Raw genomic sequence first — 24052 nt, forward strand, 5'->3', positions numbered from 1 at the left:
CATACGGTCTCCGTAGCACAAGGTTACTTTCTTATTAACTCATTCCCTGCCAGCCTTTTAAAAAAAAAGTTGCCAGCCTACGCCAGCATTTTTAAACATTTTCACCCAACTGTAATGGCTCACAGTAAATTTTCTGTAAAGAATATATGGACAAACATTAAAAGCTGAGACTCCGTTCTTTCATTTGACATAAACAAAAGAAACCATATTCTTCTATCTTTATTTATCACTCTGTAGATGTGGGTAGGTTTCTTCAAAAATGCATCACTTTGATTAAACAGCTGACATAATAAACGTTTGTTTGTCAAAGATTCCGCCCAGATTCCAATCATTAAAAACCGCTAAAACATAGACGATCTAGGTTCTGGGATTCTGTACTTTTTTCCAAAGGTTTGTAAAAGTGGCACCTGCTGTATAACAGTAGAAACACTGATTGCCGTAAAAACTTTTCTTTGGCGGGGACCCGTTTTTTTTTTTTAAATGACGAGAACTCGTCAATTGCGGTGAAAGAGTTAAAGGGGTCATATGGCGCGAATACGTGTTTTACTGTGTCTTTGGTGTGTTATAAATTGCCCATGCATGTATGAGACATGTAAAATTGCTAAAATGAATGTGTCGCTACAAAAGATGCATTCTACACTCTTAATAATGTTGGGTAAAAATGAATTAAAAAAAAAACTTTCCCAGTCAAAGACGAGTGATTACGGCAATCTGTGTTTGTACTGTTATACAGCAGGTGGGGCTGTTACACATCTTTGGAAAAAGTCTTTGATTAAACAGCTGAGATAATTACATTTATTTTTGGTCAAAGTGATGCATTTTTGAAGAAAACTACCCACATCTAAGGGGTGATAAAAAAGAAAAAATTAAGATAGAAGAATACTATCCATTCTTTCATTTGATATATTGTTTGTTCATAAATTAATTACAGAAAATGTACTGTGAGCCATCAATATTTAGCGAAGATGTTAAAAATCGCTGGCGCTGACTGGCAACTTTTTTTTTAAAAGGCTGATGGGGAAAGAGTTAAATTGTGTATACACATTACATTACATCTAAAACAAACGATAGTATTCGTTTTAGCCGTGTCATTTGACCCCTTTTACAACAGATTATTCCCAGATATAATCAGCGTCAGAATTTAATAAATTAAGATGGTTACATGACATTCCCCAGATGATCACAGCCATCTATATGATGATTTGCGAATGTGATGTTTTTTCAGCATTGAAAAATAAATAAAACCACTTCAGCTGAACTTGTTGACTATCATGGTTGATATTCATTGTTAACGTATTCAACAAACAATAGTCTTTGGCTGTAGAAGCAACATAGTCAAGTGGTTGAGTATGTTAACATTCCATTTAGTTGGATAAAATATTTAATATTTTGCAGTCTTTGACGGTTCACCATTTCACATTTTCGGTTACCTTTAGTCTTTACTTCATAAGAAATGGTGCTAATGTTTTTGTAATTACACACAATCAACATTACTTCACTTAATACATTTTAACATATCTGATGCATGCTTTAAAACTAGTTTTTAAAAGATTAATGATTTTCTCATCTTGCCAATCCTGTTTTGTCACTGACCCATGAACGGTGCTGTGGAAGTGTTGGCCGTCAGATGTTTTATCTTCTTGAGTCAACCCTGTAATGCTGTTGAGGACCAAGCCACATAAAATGTGTGTTTTTCTCAGCCCCGCGGAAGAACGTTTCCTTTGCTTGAGGGCCCTAGTATCCAGGAGTCAAGTCTGGAAGAGGACCAGGAGTGTGTGATCACACCCAGCACAACAGTGAAATTTAACACTGCAGTGAAAGAGAGAAACCGCATCAACTTCATGAGGAATTCTCTGCTGCTGATAGGTGCGCCCTACAGTTTTACACGTTTTGTAAATCATGCAGAAAATAACCACTGCTGCCCCCTGGTGCTGACATTTTACAGAAGTTATGTTTCGACTACATGAGTAAATGAAACATCATCGATTTCTATCACTTTATGAAAAATATTTAATATTTCAGATAAGAATATTTAAGCTTTGAGACCATTGTGATTTTGATTGCCTAGTCAACATTAACTCAATGTTTAGTAGGAATGTCATTTTACAGAGTATGGCAAATTTTCTGTGTTGGTAATGTTATTAAGGTATCAACATTATTCCTACCATTTGATTTTCTTTTCTGTAGGTCACCACGAAACACCACCTGATGCTCACAACAAAATCTTGGAGAAATTTCCAGGGAGTATCCCCCGTCAACACGGCAACGTCATTCCCCCCGCCACAGACAAAACCATTGAAGAGGTATGGACAATGTCGCATGCTGAACATGTGTCTTGTCTTCAGCTGTTAAAGAGAGCCTTTACGTACTTCTGTTGTCTTTCAGAGGGTGAATGAAAGTGGAATGGAGGACAGCAGTCCAGTACCTCCACCCATCTCTTCCCTGGAGGAGAAACCTGGACGCCAACCACGTGTGGAGACTCCGGTGGACTCCATGTTGAAAGACATGGCTACCATTATCTTCTGCACCTTCCTGCTGGCTGGATGGGTGGCCTTCATCATCATCTACCCAAAGGTAAACTTTAAAAAAAAAACTTTTTTATCTGTTTTTTAAAGCAGGCGTAACACACAGGGTTTTTGCCAATCTCATATTAATCTTGAGTACCTATAGCGAAGTATTGCATACTTCGTAACTTCGAAGAGTATTTAGTTTGATCACATTTATAAAAGATAAATACAGCTTTACGATAGTTTCCGAAATCATACGCCGCGTGCGGGGGGGGGGGGGGGGGGGTTGTGGATGGGATAGGCTGAACCAAAGCACGTGCTCATACATCGTCAACAAACATCTGTTTCACTCACTGCATGGGACTGCTCCATATATCAGTTTCAAACGGTCTCCAAACCCAGAAAAAAACGGTTTCTTTTGTTTAAAAGCTGAGACTCTGTTCTTTCATATGACATATTGTTTGTCCATATATTCTTTACAGAAAATTTTCTCTGAGCCATTAAATTTGGGTGAAAATGTAAAAAAAACGCTGGCGTAGGCTGGCAACTTTTGTTAAAAAGGCTGGCTGGGATTGAGAAGACAGCATGTTAACATTGTAAAGTCAGAGTGCATGAAACACCATTGCACGGCTACTTTAATGCTAAGGAACCTGCTGATCTTGTAGAAACAGGCAGGTCATTCCACCATCCTTTTTGGTATGGTGCCACAAGATGTCGTTCCTTAGCAGAGAGCAGGGATCTAGAGGGTACATAAGTCTGTATTAGCGTGTGAAGGTATGGGGGTGCCAACCAGTAGTTGTTTTGTAGGCCAAAGGCAGAGCTTTGAATTTGATGCAAGCGACTATAGGGGAGCCATATAAGCCGGAGTGATAAGTGCCCTCTTCGGCTAATTAAAAAGGACTCTTGCTGCTGCATTGTTGATCATCTGTAGAGGTTTGGTTATACAAGCTGGAAGTCCAGGCAGGATAGCATTGCAGTATTCCAGTCTAGACAGGACTAAAGCCTGTACCAGGACTTCTGTCTTTATATAATGTTTGTTAATGATGTATTAAGGAATGTTATTATAAAGTGGTACCTGGCCTACAATGACATAATTATAATTATATTACAAATAATCATTTTTATTGTTATAACTATAATAGAGTGCATTAAAATATGTCGTAAGATTATTTAAAGTTTAGGTAAAGAAAAAGTCCTGTGATACACAAATAATGTTACTTACGTTGATTTGCAAGGAACTTGTATTAGGTCATTAGGACATATTTTTTATGATTTAAGTTTTTAAAACATTCCACTATGCAAGTGTTTTTATGCTAACATTTTTGGAATGTATAGTATGCGTATAATGTTAGTGAAACATTGTAATAATGTCACTGCATTTGGGGCTGGAGTCCCAGAAGCCACCCTTCGATCCGCCCCTGGTTATATCTTAAATTAAAAAAATGTTCCACAGCATGCATGCAGCAGTTCTGAAAAATTCTGCTGACTAATTATATGCATTTGAAAGGTTGTGTTTTATTGTATACCTAAAATAAAGAGTTTAACACCCAGCTGGGAAACTAAATTAATTGTATTAATTCACAGTTAAATTGTAAATACGATAATGTTTCAAAATTTACAATTGAAGCAACCCGAGACCTTCTGAATCAATCCGGGACATCTGAATCGATACCCAGGTCTTGTAAACATGCTCTAAAGACAATAAAATCAAAGATGGCTGATATCGGTGTGTTAGTTGCTCAGATCTGAATGTGCTACTGCTTTTTTCAGAGTGTTAACAAGCAGCAGCAGCTTCAGCACCAGCAGTTCCAGCAGCAGATGGAGGAGAAGCTTCACCTCCTACAGCGACAACATCTCATCTTTCAGCCGCCTGACTCTGACTTCCTAGAGACAGCCCACATCCGCTCAGAGGGCTCTTCCCACAGCAGCCCTAACATCACCCCACGGGCGTCCAACCACTCTAACCTGTCCCAGTCTGAGACAGCACATTCAGCCAATGAGCATGAGGAAGCAGGTACGATTTTCTTCAAAATAAAATGCTCCTTGAAATCTGCTGTAAAACTATGTAAAGTGGGAAAAGTGTTTTTTAGTAATGTGATACGGGGAAAACCCCGTCAGAAGTTGTGCTGGGACATTTTTAAGAATATCAGAAAATATTATTCCATAAAATCTTATCTATCATCTCGGAAAACCTCTTTGAAGAATTGCTTGTTTATTGCTGAAAAGTTGTGATTTAGTAATCCTCCGGTTACCTTGGAACAAAGAGACAAGACTGGCTTAGAGTAGAGTACTGTTCTGCACTCTTTGATGCAACAAGTACAACATTTGTTGTTGGATCTGTTCCTGGTTCCGGTTGATCTAAATAATGCAGCCTAAATCCTTTGAGGATTAATATTATGGGAATATAGTGTGCGTCTTTAGTCTAGATTTAAACTGACAGAGTGTGTCTGCCTCCTGGAAAGTGCAGGGACGAATATTCCACAGTTTTAGGCGCTAGATAAGAAAAGGATCTACCACCTGCACTTGATTTTGAAATTCTAGGTATTACCAACTGACTGGATTGGTTGGGCAAACTCCCATGAACCCTCCATCACCCTGGAGAGGGTATAGAGCTGGTCCAGTGTTCCACGACCGAGACGAAATCCACACTGTTCCTCCTGAATCCGAGGTTCAACCATCGGCCGGATTCTCCACTCAAGTACCCTGGCATAGACTTTCCCGGGGAGGCTGAGAAGTGTGATCCCCGATAGTTGGAGCACATCCTCCGGTCCCCCTTCTTAAAAAGAGGGACCACCACCCCGGTCTGCCAGTCCAAAGGCACTGTCCCCGACCGCCACGCGATGCTGCAGAGGCATGTCAGTCAAGACAGCCCCACAACATCCAGAGACTTGAGGTACTCAGGGCAGATCTCATCCACCCCCGGTGCCCTGCCACCGAGGAGTTTCTTGACTACCTCTGTGACTTCATACCAATGATGCCGAAGTCTTACGCGCTTTGGACGGTAGGCGTGGCCGATTCTCCCCAGGTGGTAGCCGTCTGCGGCACAGGTGCACCGCAGGCGGACGTTCCACCTGGGGGATCTCTGCGTAGTCCTGGCTGCCCCACCATCGAGGGAAGTAAGGGAGCCGGAGCTGGTTTCACTGGAACGGTCCGTGAGTGGAGCGTTCCAAGTTTTACACAGCTCCTCATGCACCTCCGGGAAAAACATGGCACCCGGGGTGGGCGCGGTTTGCACCGCGCTCCGACCTCAGGAACCACGTATCCCCGGGTTCGCACGGATGACATCACTCCTGCTTCCTCCAGAACTCGACCGCTGGGAGTGGAGCTCGGATTCGTCAGAGTCTGATGCCATTCTCCCTCTGATGCTGCGAGCGACATCTCTTCTATGTTACACATCGTTTCCGAGTGTGTGCCTGAGGATCCGGGCGGTATGCCACCGCCAGTTGGGGAACGTTCAGAAGAGCGAATTGGGGTTGGATCTGCCTGTGAGCACTTGAGGCTGGCGGGTTTACGTTCGCAGTGTTCCCCGTATCACTAACGCTGCTAACGTGGGTGGTCATCGGGGCCATAGCCACAGATGTCACAGCCCGGGTAGCAGACGAAATGGTGGCTGGTTCCCGTAGGAAGACAGCCACCCGTGACCGCAACTTCTGAATGACAATCTGCCCGCAGCCCAGACACCTAATGCAGCGATCGTGTCCATCCCCCTCCTCGATGAGGGTGCCGCACCCAAGAGAACAGCGGGACATGCCAGCCTGGAGAATGCTCAGTCCTGAAAAGGACCATATTTAGAAAAAATCTCTAACACCTCCGGAACCGCCGAGACGCCCAGGGAAGGTCGCTGCAGGTAGGGACGATCCGCTGCTCCACATCGTAGATCCGGCAATGTAGAAGAAGCAGAAGAATTCATTGAATTTGTTCTGTTCGTAGTCATGAGCGAAGGCTCTGAAGAACAAAAGGTAAATGAATGCTTCACGCCGGCTTCGTTTTATACCGGACATCCGGGGGCGGAGACCGGCATGCAAATTTCATTCGCCAAATTTCATTGGCCTTTTCTATAGGAGTCAGAGTTGATTGGTTCTCAAGGGCGAACCCCATCTGTCGTTCTCGACACAACGTCGAGAGACCGACAGAAAGGGAACTTTAGATATAAAAGATACTATCACACAGATACATAATCTTTTCTAGTATCATCTTAAAGTTACAGTATTATTTAAGAATACGTATTGAGCATGCAATCAACACCAAGACATTCTGAAGGACTAGCCCACCATTTACAAAACTATTCAGATTTGCCTTTTAACATGCATTCAATTATTTCTAGGATAATCATTTCTTCAATCAGGGCAAGCTAGTCTTTAATCTGGGGAGGGTCATTGTCAACCCACTTGTTCATAATCAGCTTCCTACCTAGCATCAGCAAAATTCTACAAACGGCTGTGTGAATCGTGTGGTCGTGGACTTATTACTCTATACACATAAAACTGACTCATCAGATATTACGCAGCTTTGCCAGAGGAACACTGCGCTGACTGCATACTTTGTTGGTAAGCAATGATGACAGATGGTTCTTTCACAAGTAATCCAGTGTACACAATGGGAAATATATTCAAAGTTTTCTGATTGATTACGGTTGTGGACTTGAAAATGGGTGTTTTATTGTGAATGCTTGGCATTGAAGATTTAACAGTGTGAGCTCGTCTTGATTTCTGAGTGACTTGCAGTATCGTAATAAAGGTATGTAGAGCCATTAGGAACGTATGATCTGATTTTCACTCCTCGCGCAAATTATTTTATTATAATATAATATAGCATATAATATATGCCAGGGACTATATTTTATAAAACTGTGTTCGGATATCAATGCCAAACAGTATATGATGTTTATTACAGTCATTGAACAAAACCCTTAGTAAATATAGTTAGTTAATATATATTATTATTATATTATTTAATACCATGATAATGAATTCATTACTGCAGTACTGGCACCTGATGACATCACTGGATTATAATGCTGCTAAAGATGTTTTATGTAAACCTTTTTAGATTCAACCAAAGTTATACAAAGTTATAAAGATGTTGTGAAATAAATGCTTTTTTTGTGTTTTTATGTGTTTACTCATGCTAGTACTTGCATTAATTATGTCATTGGTGATTTTTACTTCTGCGGTTTTTAGGGCTGCAACAACGAATCGATTTAATCGATACAAATCGATTACTAAAAGAGTTGGTAACGAATTTCATAATCAATTCGTTGTGTCGCGCGACACTGAGACGTTTGATTATAAATTTATAACTTTATTTGAGCGCGGAGCGGAGTGAAAACACTCGGTCTCTCTCGCGCACTGATGCTAGCAGAGTTCGGCGCCTCATAGACGGGGCGGAGCGGAGCAAAAAAAAAAAAAGATACATGGCGGAGGCAGAGAAATCTGCGCGACCCAAGTCATCCGGGAGCATTTCACACTAAATAAACAGAAAATGTGTGTGTAATACGTCTCAAGATATGGAAGGAAGGAGGCGGGAACCGGCAAACATTTAAACAAACATTTAATAAAGTAATAATAGCCGGCGGCCCCTCACGGCCGACCGCCGGCGAACATAACACAAATACCAATACAAATACAAACACGTTCGGGCCCGGTCCTCTCTCGTCGTACCTTCTGTCAGCTCGTTCTTTTATGCTTCCGATCTCCACCATCAGAAATGCGGAGCCGGTGTGCGCACAGCTGATAGCCATTATCACTCACGCCACCGGCCCCGCCCCTTTGTCTGACAGCTCTCGCCACGCCTTCCTCGCTACATACCCCCATCGCCCTTCACAGGCCAGGGGGTACCACCGAGACTGTGCTTACTCCCCCCCCGGTGAGCCAGTCTCGGCGTCCGCCGCCCCTGGAGGTATGCACCGACGAGATGAGAGAACGGAGACGAAAGCACCAGGAGCGACAGGGACGAGAGAGGGGAGAGAGGAAAAAAAAACAAAAAACAATCTGGTCCGGTTCCCCGACATGCTGCCGCTCGGTCCTCAGCCAGCCGAAAGGCTCTTCCTCGCAGTGCCATGTGGTGGTACTGGACGCTCGGTGGACGCCTTGATCCTCCGCCCTCTGGCGGCCTGTGATGGCTCCTCCAGCTGAGGGCAGCCAGCAATGAATCTCCCCTTTCCTGCTTAGCCTGTTCACGGCGGACGGCAGCAGGCTCTGGCCAAAGGCAACGTCTCATTCGCTCCCTCCTGGATGGCAGCCAGCCCACCTTGACCCAGGAGCACGTCAGCGAGCCGTCCGTCCCATCCGAATACGTGTTCCAGCACCACCGCCTCAGGCAGCCGCTCGCGGACTTCCCTCGTCCTCGCTGCCCGAATTCCTCAGCACCGCGATGTCCCTCAGCAGCGAGAGCTCTCCGACAGCATGTCTCTCCGTCCTCCGGGGTTTCGGCACCAATGTAATAAGATTCAGACATGGAAGGAAGGAGGCCGGAACCGGCAAACATTTAAACAAACATTTAATAAAGTAATAATAGCCGGCGGCCCCTCACGGCCGACCGCCGGCGAACATAACGCAAATACAAATACAAACATGTTCGGGCCCGGTCCTCTCTCGTCGTACCTTCTGTCAGCTCGTTCTTTTATGCTTCCGATCTCCACTGTCAGAAATGCCGGTGTGCGCACAGTTGATAGCCAATATCACTCACACCACCGGCTCTCGCCACGCCTTCCTCGCTACAGTGTGTTAACTGCAAAATATGCAAAAGCGACATGGCACGGGAGCACCACGGCAATGATCCAGCACCTGAAACGCAAACATGTTGGACTCTTTGATGAGGAGTTCAACAGCAGGTTAAGTCATTACAGAATCATACGTTTGTTCAGTTTTGAAGTGAGGAACGTAATGTCCCTGGTGCGGATGTTTACTTGTTATCCAGCTTGACAAGCTTGACAAATTAGCGTTAGCTCGTTAATAACAGAAGTAAAGCAGGGGTGGTATAGTTACTTTGCACTTTGCATTGAAAGAATAAAAACACGTTTTTTTTCTCTAGCCTTTTTTGAACCATTCATTTATCAATCTGTTGTCATGTATAGCTACACTGCAAAAAAAGCTTTTCCTACTTAGTAATTTATTTCTCGTTTCCAGTCCAAGTATCTAAAAAAAAAATCAAGATTTCAAGACAAGAAAAATGGCATGAGAAAATTAATTGATGCTTAAAACTTCTGTTTGAAATTATATCTCATTAAGATTCTTTTTCGTACCCCATTGGCAGATACTTTTGCTTGTTTTAAGCAAACAATCACTTCATTTTGAGGTGTTTTTTCAGAAAACAAGACATCATTTCTTATGCTATTTCATGTGTCTAGTAAATGTATCTTGATATAAGATTTTTTTGATATTTGAACTGACAACAGGACAAAACTACTAAGTTAGAAAAGCAATTTTTGCAGTGTATATTCTGTGCTTTGTCCCATATAGGTTATTATTGACAAATATATGTGTGTGTGTTGTACTTTTTAATTTAATTTTAATGTTCTTTTATAGCACTCGGTCATCTTAAGCTGTGTTTAAATGTGGTGTATACATGAAGCTTGCACTTACTACAATGATGGTAATAATTTAATGAATAAACTTCAAGTGAATTTGAGAGAGAGAGAGTGTGTGTGTGTGTGTGTGTCATTGTGAGAGATTGTGAGTGTGTGCGTCTGCAAAAGTGTGTGCGTCTGCGAGTGTGTGCATCTGCGAGTGTCTGTCTGCAGTTTAGTGTAGAGAACAAGTTCTGACATTCAAACAAATCCTGCCAATTTTCTGATTTGTATTGTTCTTTATTTTTTATAAATCATTTGTTGTTCTGGCAGCTCAGGTGGCACTTTTATTTAAAAAAAGCCTATATATTTGGCAGATGTAAAACATACATGTGTATGTTTTTTGTGTTAGTCCATTTTTATTTCATTATTATTATAACAGCAAAGGGATGTTCAAGGAGCAACATGTTTGTGCAGTTTCTAAAGATTTTAGTTCTGTTTTTGACTAAAGGGTTGGAAATGAATGCTTTTCTTGGTTTATGTTTTTATCCGATTCATCGATTAATCGAAAAAAAATTATTTATATTGTTGTTTTTATTTTCAGAAGAGGAGTGCAACACTGTCAGTATTGTGAACATCACGTTTAATCCCAAAGATGTTCTTGGACATGGTGCTGAGGGAACTATTGTGTACAGGCAGGTGACAAAGAATGACTTGTTTAATTTCTGGCATTATTCAATTTCGTTGTCACTTAAGGCTTCTCTTTATGTGTTCAGGGGTCAGTTTGACAACCGTCCAGTGGCTGTAAAGAGAATTCTCCCAGAATGCTTCAGCTTTGCAGATCGAGAGGTTCAGCTGCTGCGGGAGTCAGACGAGCATCCCAATGTGATTCGATACTTCTGCACGGAGAGAGACAGGCAGTTTCAGTATATCGCTATAGAGCTCTGCAGCGCCACACTTCAAGAGGTATGAGAGACACAGCAGTCTACTTGAATGGCATTGATATGGTAACACAATCCCATCTTTAAACGCTTCAAGAGCACATTATCCATTATGATCCATTAGGATTCTTTGCAGAATGTTTCCATTATGCAGCATACCTACAGATCTGGCCTTTAAAAATGCATGTTTTTTTCATGCAGGATCCAGAAGTTGATCGTGCAGACTGGTCTGACTCGTTTGATAGAATAAAAAAACTGTTACACTTCCCAGATGATCCACCTGATAGCACATCCACTTGTTTTAGGCCCGCTTAGTTATTTAGCTGGATCTAAAATAACATGTGAACCTGAAGTTCATTATAATATTTTTGTTTTTTAATTGGATTTTTAAATTTAATCTGTAGTACATTTCTTTTAGTAATTGTGACCCCGCCTTTGATTTCCCAGTTTAAATTATAAGATTTAAGGCGTCAAAATTTTTATAGCCATAAAAATGACAAAAATATGTTATTTGTGTGTATTGCTGTAAATGGCATATCATAATCCTACCTTTGAGATGTAGTATTCAAAATTGTATTATGACTTTATGATAAACACAAGAAATTAATGATTTTATTGACACTACACTTTATTATTTAGGCAAAAAAATACCGGAACCAGACTTCCTTAACGGTGATTTTGGTCGTCTTTTTTTGGGCATAAACACCCTTATGATTTTTGTATCAATCGTTTTAAACAATTTGTTTACTACCGCTCTGTTAAAGCAGACCATATTATTGAATTTTGTGAGCAAAAATCAGGTCAGTATGTTACAAGGCAAGTAAGGTTCTACTTTTAGCTTCTGCGTAAGCTAAAGTTAAGAAAATGCAAGGTTTTACGAAAACTATATCATGTCAAAGTGGCATTATAATAATTTCACTGGAGCCATTCAAAACCATACTGTAATGGTTTCTTATTGCCGCGATGTGGAAAACGCGGTTGGAAGAACAGAATGCAGACATAAAATGGAAAAGTATAATGATCAAAAGCTCCATACAGTTATGTTAACAATTACTAAATTAATTAAATTATGAATATGAATATTTTTATATTTAAATTTCAATGCATCAAAGACGGATTGACATTATTTGATTGCAGAAGGAGCTGTAAATGCGGTGAATGCATCTTGAGCACACAGAATAAAACAGAGATGAGAATGTCTCCGCTTCTAGATTCACAGAACTTTGAAGTTTCTATGATTAATGTTTATCGCAAAAAAACTTCCTTGCAGAGTGGTGTCTTTGCAGAGTTTGCACAGATTCCTCAGACAGAGTTATTGTTCACAAACATTGAACCGACTTTCCTAAGAGCATAATGCTTGCATTTCCTCAACAAGAACATGTTAAATAATAGTAACATCATAATCACTAGAGTGTTGAGCCTATGCAAGTGAGTTCAAATGCGTTATTCTGTTTTGCTGCATTTCCATTTGTATTTAAAACTATAGGATACAATCGCCATGTACAGACTGTAATTTTTTTTTTATTTTTTTTTTTACATTTTGCAATAGAAGCAAGACTATCTAAACAAAACAAACTTAAAATGAAGTCTTTGATGCGCATTAAAATGCGTCATAAACCGCTAGTTACAAAAAAGTTTTAAACCAATTCTGCCCATATATTCACATAGAAAAAAGATAGAGATTGAACTTGTTCTTAACTTTGTGTCAATAGTCATGAAGTGATTGACACCTGGGCAGATACAGGCCCAACACCCAACCTTACCTGTCAGTGTGGCATGTTGTGAAGCCGTTAGAACAAAGAATGTGAGGACACCTAAAGATTAAGAGTGGGTTACACCAACAAAGATTAGTCTTAAATCTACATTAAATAAAGGTTTACTTGATGAGAGAAAAAACTTTACCTAGATTCAGCGGGGCCAGAGGGGAAAGAGTAGCGAGAACGGTTTGCTGCGCTTTTGTTTAAGTTCCAAAAGACTATTATTCGAAGCACTTGTTGTGTAATTTATCAGGACTGTAGCCAGTCTTGTGGAAGGTTTTTTTTTTTTTTTTTTAAAGTAGATCCTTTTTGTCGTTTCCCTCACATTTATTATTTAATTATGAGCTTCAAATACTTGCTCTAACTCTACTGTTTATGTGAATGCCCCACTCTCCATACAAATGGTCAAATGTGTAATCGGAGGACCACTACGGAATTCAGCTGCTCATTACAAATATTCCGAAGAACTCAATGTTCTTTATTACGTTTCCAATTTGGTAAGTTTTACTTTCAGGTGTTAATTAATACATTAACTAACCAACATGTACCAACATGTAGTTAATTTGGGAAGTTTTAACCATAGACTACATAAAAGGTTTTTACACTTGAATCCTCATGATTCCAGTATTAGCCAAGGTTAGCCCTTTCATGGCCATAGACAGGGTTTGAAAATTAGTGTGGTCTGTGGTGGTGGTAATATTACCTATAAATGCTATAGATCATTCAACTTTAATAAATATAATGACTAATAAAGTTAACTAATGATCAACTTATACCTATAAACAGGGCTTGATATTGTGGCTAGTTAGGCTAAAACGACTAATAAGTCCTACTTCACCCGCTCTCAAACTAGCATCAGTCCAGCATGTGAGACGAATGCTCTTACGAGGAGGCTAAGCGTCTGTCGTTGGAGTGGAAGTCAGGGAGGCAGGTTTACTTCCGCAGCTCTCTATCTCACTGGTCTCTGTTACAATAGCCACCCAGCATTTTCACTGTCAACAATTAATTTTTTGGGAAATTATTTTATATGACTAAACTAGACAATGGCATGCTGTGAGATCGTGCATCGGAAAAACATGGCAAATACTGCTGCCTAACGGTCTTTTCGCGTCAATAGCCTATATAAATGGTGGAAGAATCGTGTTCTCGATTTTTAATGGCCAGATCTGTAGATAAATAGGACTTCCAAATATATATATTTTTTCCATAATGTGAAAACATGTAAGGAAAATGAAAAATAAAAATATTCCATTTGAATTCCATGTTCATGTTGTTTATATTTTAACTCTTATAATTTAGCAATAATTCACATTTTCTCTTCTTAACAGAATTGTGCATGTTTGTTTGTTTGTTTGTTTAAAGTTATTTCCCTTTCTGTCGGTCTCTCGACATTGTGTCGAGAACGACAGAAGGGGTTTGCCCTTGAGAACCAATCAACTCTGACTACTATAGAAAAGGCCAATAAAATTTGGCGAATGAAATTTGCATGCCGGTCTCCGCCCCCGGACGTCTGGTATAAAAGGAAGCCGGCTTGCAACATTCATTTACCTTTTGTTCTTCAGAGCCTTCGCTCATGACTACGAACAAAAATAATTCAACGAATTCTTCTTCTACATTGGCGAATCTACAACGTAGAGCAGCGGATCCTCCCTACCTGCAGCGACCTTCCCCTGGGCGTCTCGGCGGTTCCAGAGGTGTTAGAGATTTTTTTAAAAAAGGCCCTTTTCAGGACTGAGCATTCTCCAGCGCAGCATGTCCCGCTGTTCTCTTGGGTGCGGCACCCTCATCGAGGAGGGGGATGGACAGGATCGCTGCGTTAGGTGTCTGAGCGTCCAGCACGCTGAAGTAGCGTTCGTTGACACATTTTGCCCGCACTGCGGGCAGATTGTCATTCAGAAGTTGCGGTCACGGGTGGCTGTCTTCCTACGGGAACCAGCCACCATTTCGTCTGCTACCCGGGGCGTGATATCGGTGGCTACAGCCTCGAAGTTTGCCTGTATTAGCAGCATTAGTGATGTGTGACCTCTGCGTACGTAAACCAGCCAGCCAAGTGCTCACTGGCCGATCGCACCCCGATTCGCACTTTTGAACGTTCCCCAATTCGCTCTTTTGAACGTCGCTCGCAGCATCGGAGGGAGACTGGCATCCGACTCTGACGAATCCGAGTCCCCCCCAGGAGGGTCGAGCTCAGGAGGAAGCAGAAGTGATGTCAACCATGCTAACCCGGGGATACGTGGTTCCTGGGGTCGGAAAGTGGTGAGGAGCTGTGTAAAACTTGGAGCGCTCCACTCACGGCCCGCTCCAGTCAAACCAGCTCCTCACTTCCCTCGATGGTGGGGCAGCCAAAGGCTACGTCGAGATCCCGACTGGCCATGCCTAACGTCCAAGGCGTGTGGGACTTTGGCATCACTGGTGCGGAAGCCTTGCGCTGCCGCGGGCCAGGCTGCCTCCTCTCTCTACGCCCTGGCCATCCTGCAGGTCCGCCGGGCCAGGGCGTTGAGAGAGCCTGAAAGAGGGTAAGGCCGACCTGGGTATAATGCAGGATCTCCGTGCTGCCACTGACGGCGCTCTACGGGCGACCAAGGTGGCGGCAAGGGCCCTGGATCAGACGATGACCACGGTAGCTGTCCAGGAGAGACACTCCCGGCTGAACCTTGCGCAGATGAATGACACCGAGAAAGTCTTCTTTCTTGGTGCATCCGTCTCGCAGGGTGGGTTGTTGGTAACGAAAACTGTGCTACTTGCACTGAGCAGCCTGTGGCCTCTCGTGCGGGACAAGCACGTGCTGGTCCGAGAACAGCACTATAGCTGTAGCTTACATTAGATCGTCAGGGTGGCGTTCGCTCACAGCAGCTAACACAACTTGCTCGACGCTTCCTCTGGTGGAGTCAACATGTGACCCGTTCCCTGCGGGCCACACACACCCCGGGCAAACTGAACTAGACAGCCGACTCTACCCCCGCACAGTCCAGCTCATTTGGATGCTGTTCGGGTAGGCCCAGGTAAACCTGTTCGCCTCCCGCAACACCACCATTTGCCCGCTTTGGTATTCCCTGTCCGAGGCACGGATATCCTTGCGCACAGCTGACCGCGGGAGAAGATCCTGAGTTGGCTACACTCCCTGTATTGCGGAGACCATCACCCAGGCTGGGCCCCATCTACTAGACGGTTACACGCCTCTAGATGGTGCCTCTTCTCGTCCTGGTGTCTCTCTCAACGATTAAGACCTACTGAGGTGCTCGATCAGGATTGTGTTGTCCTTCTTACGAGACTGGAGACTAACATCTCCCCTCCACACTGAATGTGTATGTAGTCGCTATCGCCACTAATCACGACTCAGTTGATGGAAAGTTTCTAGGATGACACGACCTGGTCACCAGGTTCCTAAGAGGCGGGAGAGGGCGGCCTCATCTCCACTCCATACCCTCGTGGGACCCTAAAGTGGTCCTGGGGGGAATCTGGTCCCCCCAAGAGCCCCTCTGAGGTTCCGATCTTCCTCACCCGAGTAAGACGGCCCTCCTGATGGCGCTCGCTTCCTTCAAGAGGATAGGGGACCTCCGAGCATCCTCCGTGCCCTCGGATTGCCTTGAATTCGGCCCTGGAAACTCTCACGTTATCTTGAGACCCAGGCCCGAATGCGTGCCCAAAAAGTTCCCACTACTCCCTTCCGAGGCAAAGTGGTGAACTTGCAGGCGCTCCCCATCGCAGACCCATCCCGATTCGTGTTGTATCCAGCGCATGCATTTCGCCTCTACCCGGACCGCACGCAGAGCTCAGAAGCTCTGACCAGCTCCGTGTCTTTATTGGAGGACAGCAGAAGGGGAAGGCTGTCTCCAAGCAGAGGCTGGCGCACTGGGTCGTGGATGCCGTTACGACAGCATTCCGATCTCAGAATCTCCCATGCCCATTGGCAGTGAGGGCTCACTCCGCATGGGGTATAGCCACCTCCTGGGCACTGGCCAGAAGCGCCTCCCTAGCAGACATCTGTTGAGCTGCGGGTTGGGCTACGCCCAAACACCTTCGTGTAAACCCGGTGTCAGCCCACGTCCTACGTGGCGACATGTCGAGAGACCGACAGAAAGGGAACGTCTTGGTTACGTATGTAACCTCAGTTCCCTGATGGAGGGAACGAGACGTTGGGTCCCTTATGCCACAAACACGTATCGTATTCTGCTGCAGTCGTGAGAGGCTCTCAGGGTCTTCAGAATAAGAGGTAAATGAATGCTGCACGCCGGCTTCCTTTTATACCGGACATCCGGGGGAGGAGACCGGCATGCAAATTTTATTCACCAAATTTCATTGGCCTTTTCTATAGTAGTCAGAGTTGATTGGTTCTCAAGGGCGAACCCCATCTGTCGTTCTCAACAGAACGTCTCGTTCCCTCCATCAGGGAACTGAGGTTACACACGTAACCAAGACGTTTTTATGTCAACCAGTTACAGTGTAACGCAAATTTAAAGGGCATAGTTCACCCCAAAATAAAAATCCTGTCATCATTTACTCACCCTTAAGTTGTTCCAATACGGTATTAATTTCATTGTTCTGATGAACAGGAAGGAAGATATTTGGAAGAATGTTAGCAATTTTTAACTTTGATCTAGACCAGCGGTTCTCAATCCTGGTCCTCGCGCCCCCTCGCTCTGCATATTTTCTATGCTTCTCCTACCGCTTCGGAGGTTTGTTCAATACGCCCGCAAGAGCCCTGCGAAGTAAACATCACTAGATATTCTGCCATAATTCCAGTTCGAAATGGGCATAATGTTGCACAAATCTCAAGATTACGGTTAAATAACCCTTCAATCTTCCGTGATAGGTTTTGTCTGTGTGAAGACGCTGCAGGCAGTAGTGTTGCGCAAATTTGTGTTCTTAAATTAACGTCAGCCAATTTCCTGTGTGCAGGGATTAGAGAGCAATGAACACAGTTCAGTGAACACGTCGATCGGAAAGCGGTTCATTAATTGAGCTCTCTTCTAATGAGCTAGAGATTTGAATCAGGTGTGTTAAACAAGAGAGATACAAAAAACATGCAGAGCGGTGGGGCGCGAGAACCAAGGTTGAGAATCGCTGATCTAGACCATTGATTTACCATAATAGGACAAATTTAAAGGGTTGTCAAACATCCATCAGAACTGTTCTCTTTTCTAAAATCTCCAAAACCTCTCATTTTAGGTTAAATCGAACAAAAATATGCAGTATTTATTTGCCATGGTAGTGAATGTCCTCAAATTATTTATATAGCACATGAATGATGTACCAGAATTTAAAATTGCTAACATTCTACCAAATATCTTTCTCCGTGTTTAATAGACGGAACAAATGTATACTGGTTTGTAACAACTGGAGGGTGAAAAAATATTTTTTGGGTGTACTATCCCATTAAAGCGGAAATGAAGCATATGGTCAAGTTAACATTATTTATTAAAGGGATTTCCACTCCAATGAAAAACGTATAGTAAAGCAAGATTATTGTTACCATTTAAAATGTAAAAATATGCCTTGTTATAGGTTTTGTAGCAAGAATCTGCAGTCGTGCATTACTGATGAAGGTGATGTCATGGGCTTGGTTTCCTTGCCCGAGATCATCAGACACAATGGGAGAGACACTTTTAAATGCAGGACATTGTAACAAAGGACAAGTAAGGAAAGATCAAGACTGAGACAGTGAAACATTTAAATTTTAAACCCATGGGGCATCAGAGGAAATATTTATATTTAGAAAAAGTGTTATTTTCTTTTATAGAAGCTTACTATCCTAGAAATATTTAAATAAATGCATTAAATTTCACATTTAAATGAATTACTTTAATTGAAGCATAACAGGTATACTTTAAAGACATTTAACCATTTCATTTGTAAGTTTTGATTAAGACCCTGTCGTATATTTCGCCAGACAGGCAGGAATAGCGGTTCGATGATGCATCAACTGAGCGCTGATAACACTATACTATATACACAATAAAGTGTGCAAGAAACAGTTTGGTATATTGCTGATGTGTTTAAAATATAGGTGGCACAATTTAGCGTTCAGGCATTTGTGTAATGGAATAAAACCGATGCGCTATAAATTGAAGCTGATGCGGGGGAGGAAAGACATGAATAAACACATAATGTAAGTCAAATGAATTGCGTGGCTGTGTGTTATCCAGCTCGTCTCCCTATTAGCAACTTTAACAAAAAAAACATGGCACAAATATGTTATGAAGTGAGCGGTTAAATATCTGAAACCGTTACTGTTACTTGCTTTTACCGATGAGCATGAACGGTTTATGTGCGGAGCAATGAGGCGGGTGTTCACTTGGTCATTGTGCGTCTGTGTGCTTATATGGAGCATACGTGAATGTGTGGTCTGTGTTAACGTGCAGACGAGTGGCACGCCTCTCTACTCTGCACACATGCTCTGCTGCTCAGTGCTTATCCGAGGGCGCTTTCAGTGCCGCTGTCTGTTGCATTAACACAGTGAATCTCATTTTATAGGAGCAATGTTAGTGCTCTTTTTTTTTTCTTCTGATGCCCCTTGGCTTTAAAGTTTCCATGTTTCACAGTCTTCGTCGTTTTTTTTCTCGATATGTCCTTCACTGTAAGTGTCTCTCCCATTGTGTCTGATGAAGTCAGGCAAGGCAACCAACCCCGTTAAGTCACGGTCAGCGTAACTGCAAGATGGCGGCGACCTTGCTACAAAACCCATAAGACTTCTTTATTCATTAAAAGGTAAAATTTATCTGATTTCTTATATTATTTTTGATTGGAGTGGAAACCCCTTAAACAAATAATGTTATCTTGACTGGATGTTGCAATTCCACTTTAACTCTTTCACCGCCATTGACGAGTTATCTCGTAATTTAAAAAAAGATGTGTCCCGCCAAAGACGAGTTTTTACGGCAATCGTTGTTGGTACTGTTTTACAGCAGGTGGCGCTATTACACATCTTAGGGAAAGTACAGAATCCCAGAACCTAGAACGTATATGTTTTAGCGGTTTTTAATGATTGTTCTGAGTGTTATCTGGGCGGAATCTTTGACAAAAAATGTTAATTATCTTAGCTTTTTAATCAAAATGATGCATTTTTGAAGAAACCTACCCCCATCTACGGAGTGATAAAAACAAAAAATGAAGATAGAAGAATACGGTTCTTTTGTTTGAAAGCTGAGACTCCGTTCTTTCATTTGACATATTGTTTGTCCATATATTCTTTACAGAAAATTTACTGGGAGACGTTAAATTTGGGTGAAAATGTAAAAAAACGCTGGCGTAGGCTGGCAATTTTTTTAAAGAGGCTGGCGGTGAATGAGTTAATAATAATATCATTGTATTGTCTTCCCTTTACAATCCTTTAATAGTGTTTATTACAATATCATTTAGTTTGTAACTTTCTTTTTTGTTTAAGTATGTTGAGCGAAAGGATTTTAACCGCTACGGTTTGGAGCCTGTGACACTGCTGGAGCAGACAATGTCTGGACTGGCCCATTTACATTCCCTTAATATAGGTAACCATTATAAATAATAAATTAATAAAGCGTTATTCTTGCTGAAAGATGAGTGTTTATGCATGCATATATTTTAATATTTTGTCAATGGCTATGTTTACGTGCACCCATTTTTGTCTATCCGAATGAATTCAATCTGATTGCAGATCATTTTAGTTCTGTTTAATGTCCCCTAAATTCTGCAATAGGCTTCAAAAACTTGTTTACATGTACATGAAATATATTCCAAACAAAACTTCTGCGCAATCGCACAGCCAGGGTTGCCAAATTCGCTTAATATATCTAGTCCAATGGCTAGAATATATAGCCCGTTTTCCCATTACCATTAAATATGAGTTTGCCTCTGAATGGATAAAACAGGCTCTGGTGGTTAGTTGAATGTTTTTTTAACATTTGACTTAAACATAAAATGACTAAGACATACGCAGCACTGCACTGCACATATCCACAAGGTATTTTTAAATACAATTTGAAAAGAAAATACTCTGATTCAATCGTTAACATGCCTAATTTTCTTCTCTTGTTCGGATTGCTTTTAGTCACACCGCCCGTTTCAATCCGATCGTATTTTCAATCGTATTGACCTCAATAGGATTGATGAAGGTGTTTAAATGGAGGCTTTTCAACCCGATTGAGCCATCTATCCGATTACAAGTGGATTATTTGGTTGCATGTAAACGTGTCTATTGACACTTGGTCTCTCATGCATTGATAGTTCACAGAGATCTAAAGCCACACAACATTTTGGTATCAATGCCAAACTCACATGGCCGAGTAAAGGCCATGATCTCGGACTTCGGCCTGTGTAAGAAGCTAGCAGTGGGTAGACACAGTTTCAGCCGGAGGTCAGGGGTCCCTGGCACTGAGGGCTGGATTGCCCCTGAAGTGCTCATTGAAGATGCTAAGCAAAACCCCGTAAGAGATTAAATACATACTGGCTTTCAGATTTATTGTTTTGTCATGACACATATACTCCATGCTCACAGTTATACTTCTCTTCAATATTGCAGACATGCATGGTAGACATCTTCTCTGCAGGCTGTGTGTTTTACTATGTGGTATCTGAGGGACATCACCCCTTTGGAAAGTCCTTGCAGCGGCAAGCAAGCATTCTGTTAGGAGCATACTCTCTGGATCACTTACAGCACAACACACATGGTAGCACCACCACACAACCATTCTGAATCAAAAGCACAACTGTTTGATCTGGGACAAGACATGTAATTGTAGGATTGCATATTGTCTTGTGCAGAGGACATTGTGGCCCGAAACCTGATCGAAAAAATGTTGAGTATGGACCCAGAGAAGAGGCCATCAGCCGAGAGAGTAATGAAACATCCCTTCTTCTGGGGTCTGGAAAAACAGCTGCAGTTCTTCCAGGTAGGGCTGATCGATTCTGATGTGATTCCTGCTCAATTCCTTGGTTTACTTCAGGTTTTTATTTATTATTAGAAAATTGTATTACATTAAAAATTTTAACATTTTTTAAGTGTTACTTTTTATATTTATTAATTGTTTATTGTTTCTATAACAGCAATTCCAATCTATCATTAATAATAATTTATCATTAATAATCTAATTTACCTGCCGTTTTCAAAGTAAAGCACAGGTCAAATTACTATTAACTAATTTTAAAGTTATTCAGCAGTGTACACAAAAATACTAGTATAGAATAGAGATAGACAGATTGACAATCAGTAAATTGTATTAAAAATATGTAAGAATACTGTTTAAATGACAGACAGTTCTCTAGAGGTCAGGTAATAAGTAGCTCTATGTCTCTTTAGTAACTAATAGATTCATACACGTTTTTAGCTATTGCTCTTTCTAATCTTCTCATTTAATGTTAAATGCAAGTAGTGCAGACTGGTGTTGATAGAGTTCTGTCCAGCTTTAACAACTTTAAACAGATGTCCAATTAAATGTTGTGAGACTGTGCTTTATGTAATTCTCTTCACACACATACTGAGCTCATTGGTAGAGAGTCTGTCTGAAAAGACAAATGTACATATATGATTTGTTAAATCAATAGATACATGTAATTATATCTGCATTGTGTGTGCAAACAACGCTTTTGCTTTCATGCATGCAGAATATTTTATGTCATTCCACAGCTCTAGACTTCATCCATCAGTTTTTTTCTCTAGTCTGTAAGTTTTTTAGACAAGAAACTAATATGATTTAGTTGCCCGTTGACATCAGCTAAGGGGCGGGGCTTGTGCTTATGAAGGCATTTAAAGAGGAGTCGATTCTTTTAAAACCTTTGGAAATCAAACTCTCCATTCTCAATGCCTTTTGAATCGATGAATCGATTCTTTTTGGAATCGATTCCCAGCCCTTCTTCCAGGTTGGCTAGTTGTTTGGTTGTTGGACAGGCATGTAAATTCTAAATTTTGATTAATCAGTCATTTATAATTTTTTTGATTAGGCTTGTTGTTTTTAAGCGGATTAAACACATATGCGTTAAATAATGGTGATCACATTGTGCTAAAACTGGGATGAGGAGACTCCTCTTTTGTTGTTTGACGTCCGTAACACAACCCAAGCCTCACTTGGTTTTACCCCATCTCAATTAATTTTCGGCCATTCGGTGTGAGGTCCTTTAAAAATCTTGCAAGAACAGTTGTTGTGTGAAAATCACTTTTTACAGACTAAGAAGGCAGTTGGACCATATCAGTGACTTTCGTAAGCGACTACATACTGTATGGGAGTTTGCAAAGAAGTTGCTGAGTACAGTGTAAGAGCGAATGAAGATTTGTTATGATAAGGGGGCATTGCAGCGTTCTTTTCAGATTTTAGATAAGGTTCTTGTTTTTTTACCTATACCCGGATCATCATTTCTCCCAACTTTGCCTGAATTTCGTAAGGACCGACAAAACTTAGCTTTCAATGATGATCCGGGTATAGGTAAAAAAACGAAAAACTCTTTAACTTCAAATAAACTGTAAATAAGTCTGTGTTAAGAGATTTCAAGGAATTTACACTTTTTAAAGACTTTGAACTAGGGCTGCAACAACGAATCGATTTAATAGATACAAATCGATTACTAAAAGAGTTGGCAACAGATTTCATTATCGATTCGTTGTGTCGCGCGACACGAAGACGTTTGATTATAAATGTATAACTTTATTTGAGCGCGGAGCGGAGTGAAAACACTCGGTCTCTCTCGCGCACTGATGCTAGCAGAGTTCGGCGCCTCATAGACGGGGCGGAGCAAAAATAAATAAAAAACGATGAAAGATACATGGCGGAGGCAGAGAAATCCGCGCTACCCAAGTCATCCAATGTGCGGGAGCATTTCACACTAAATAAACAGAAAATGTGTGTTAACTGCAAAATATGCAAAAGCGACATGGCACAGAAGCACCACAGCAATGATCCAGCACCTGAAACGCAAACATGTTGGACTCTTTGATGAGGAGTTCAACAGCAGGTTAAGTCATTATACGTTTGTTCCGTTTTGAAGTGAGGCACGTAATGTCCCTGGTGCGGATGTTTACTCGTTATCCAGCTTGACAAATTAGCGTTAGCTCGTTAATAACAGAAGTAAAGCAGGGGTGGTATAGTTACTTTGCACTTTGCATTGAAAGAATAAAAACACGTTTTTTTCTCTAGAGTTTTTAGAACCATTAATTTATCAATCTGTTGTCATGTATAGCTACACTGCAAAAAAAGCTTTTCCTACTTAGTAATTTATTTCTCGTTTCCAGTCCAAGTATCTAAAAAAATCAAGATTACAAGACAAGAAAAATGGCATGAGAAAATTAATTGATGCTTAAAACTTCTGTTTGAAATTATATCTCTTTAAGATTATTTTTCGTACCCCATTGCCAGATAATTTTGCTTGTTTTAAGCA

The 24052-nt window shown here is 41.5% G+C and overlaps 1 protein-coding gene across 2 annotated transcripts in view; it reads left to right on the forward strand.

The window, feature by feature from the left end:
• Positions 1-24052, forward strand: part of LOC130425899 (serine/threonine-protein kinase/endoribonuclease IRE1-like) — a 61899-nt gene that overhangs the window by 30162 nt on the left and 7685 nt on the right. For both annotated transcript variants that reach the window (XM_056752329.1, XM_056752330.1), the window contains 10 exons: positions 1701-1866; positions 2188-2303; positions 2386-2574; positions 4278-4521; positions 10619-10709; positions 10791-10980; positions 20097-20196; positions 20912-21111; positions 21207-21354; positions 21449-21576. In XM_056752329.1, the coding sequence (XP_056608307.1) occupies positions 1701-1866; positions 2188-2303; positions 2386-2574; positions 4278-4521; positions 10619-10709; positions 10791-10980; positions 20097-20196; positions 20912-21111; positions 21207-21354; positions 21449-21576 (1572 nt within the window). The remainder of the gene's footprint in view (positions 1-1700; positions 1867-2187; positions 2304-2385; positions 2575-4277; positions 4522-10618; positions 10710-10790; positions 10981-20096; positions 20197-20911; positions 21112-21206; positions 21355-21448; positions 21577-24052) is intronic.

The sequence above is a fragment of the Triplophysa dalaica genome, chromosome 7 (genome assembly GCF_015846415.1).
Source record: "Triplophysa dalaica isolate WHDGS20190420 chromosome 7, ASM1584641v1, whole genome shotgun sequence".
Classification (NCBI taxonomy): domain Eukaryota; kingdom Metazoa; phylum Chordata; class Actinopteri; order Cypriniformes; family Nemacheilidae; genus Triplophysa; species Triplophysa dalaica.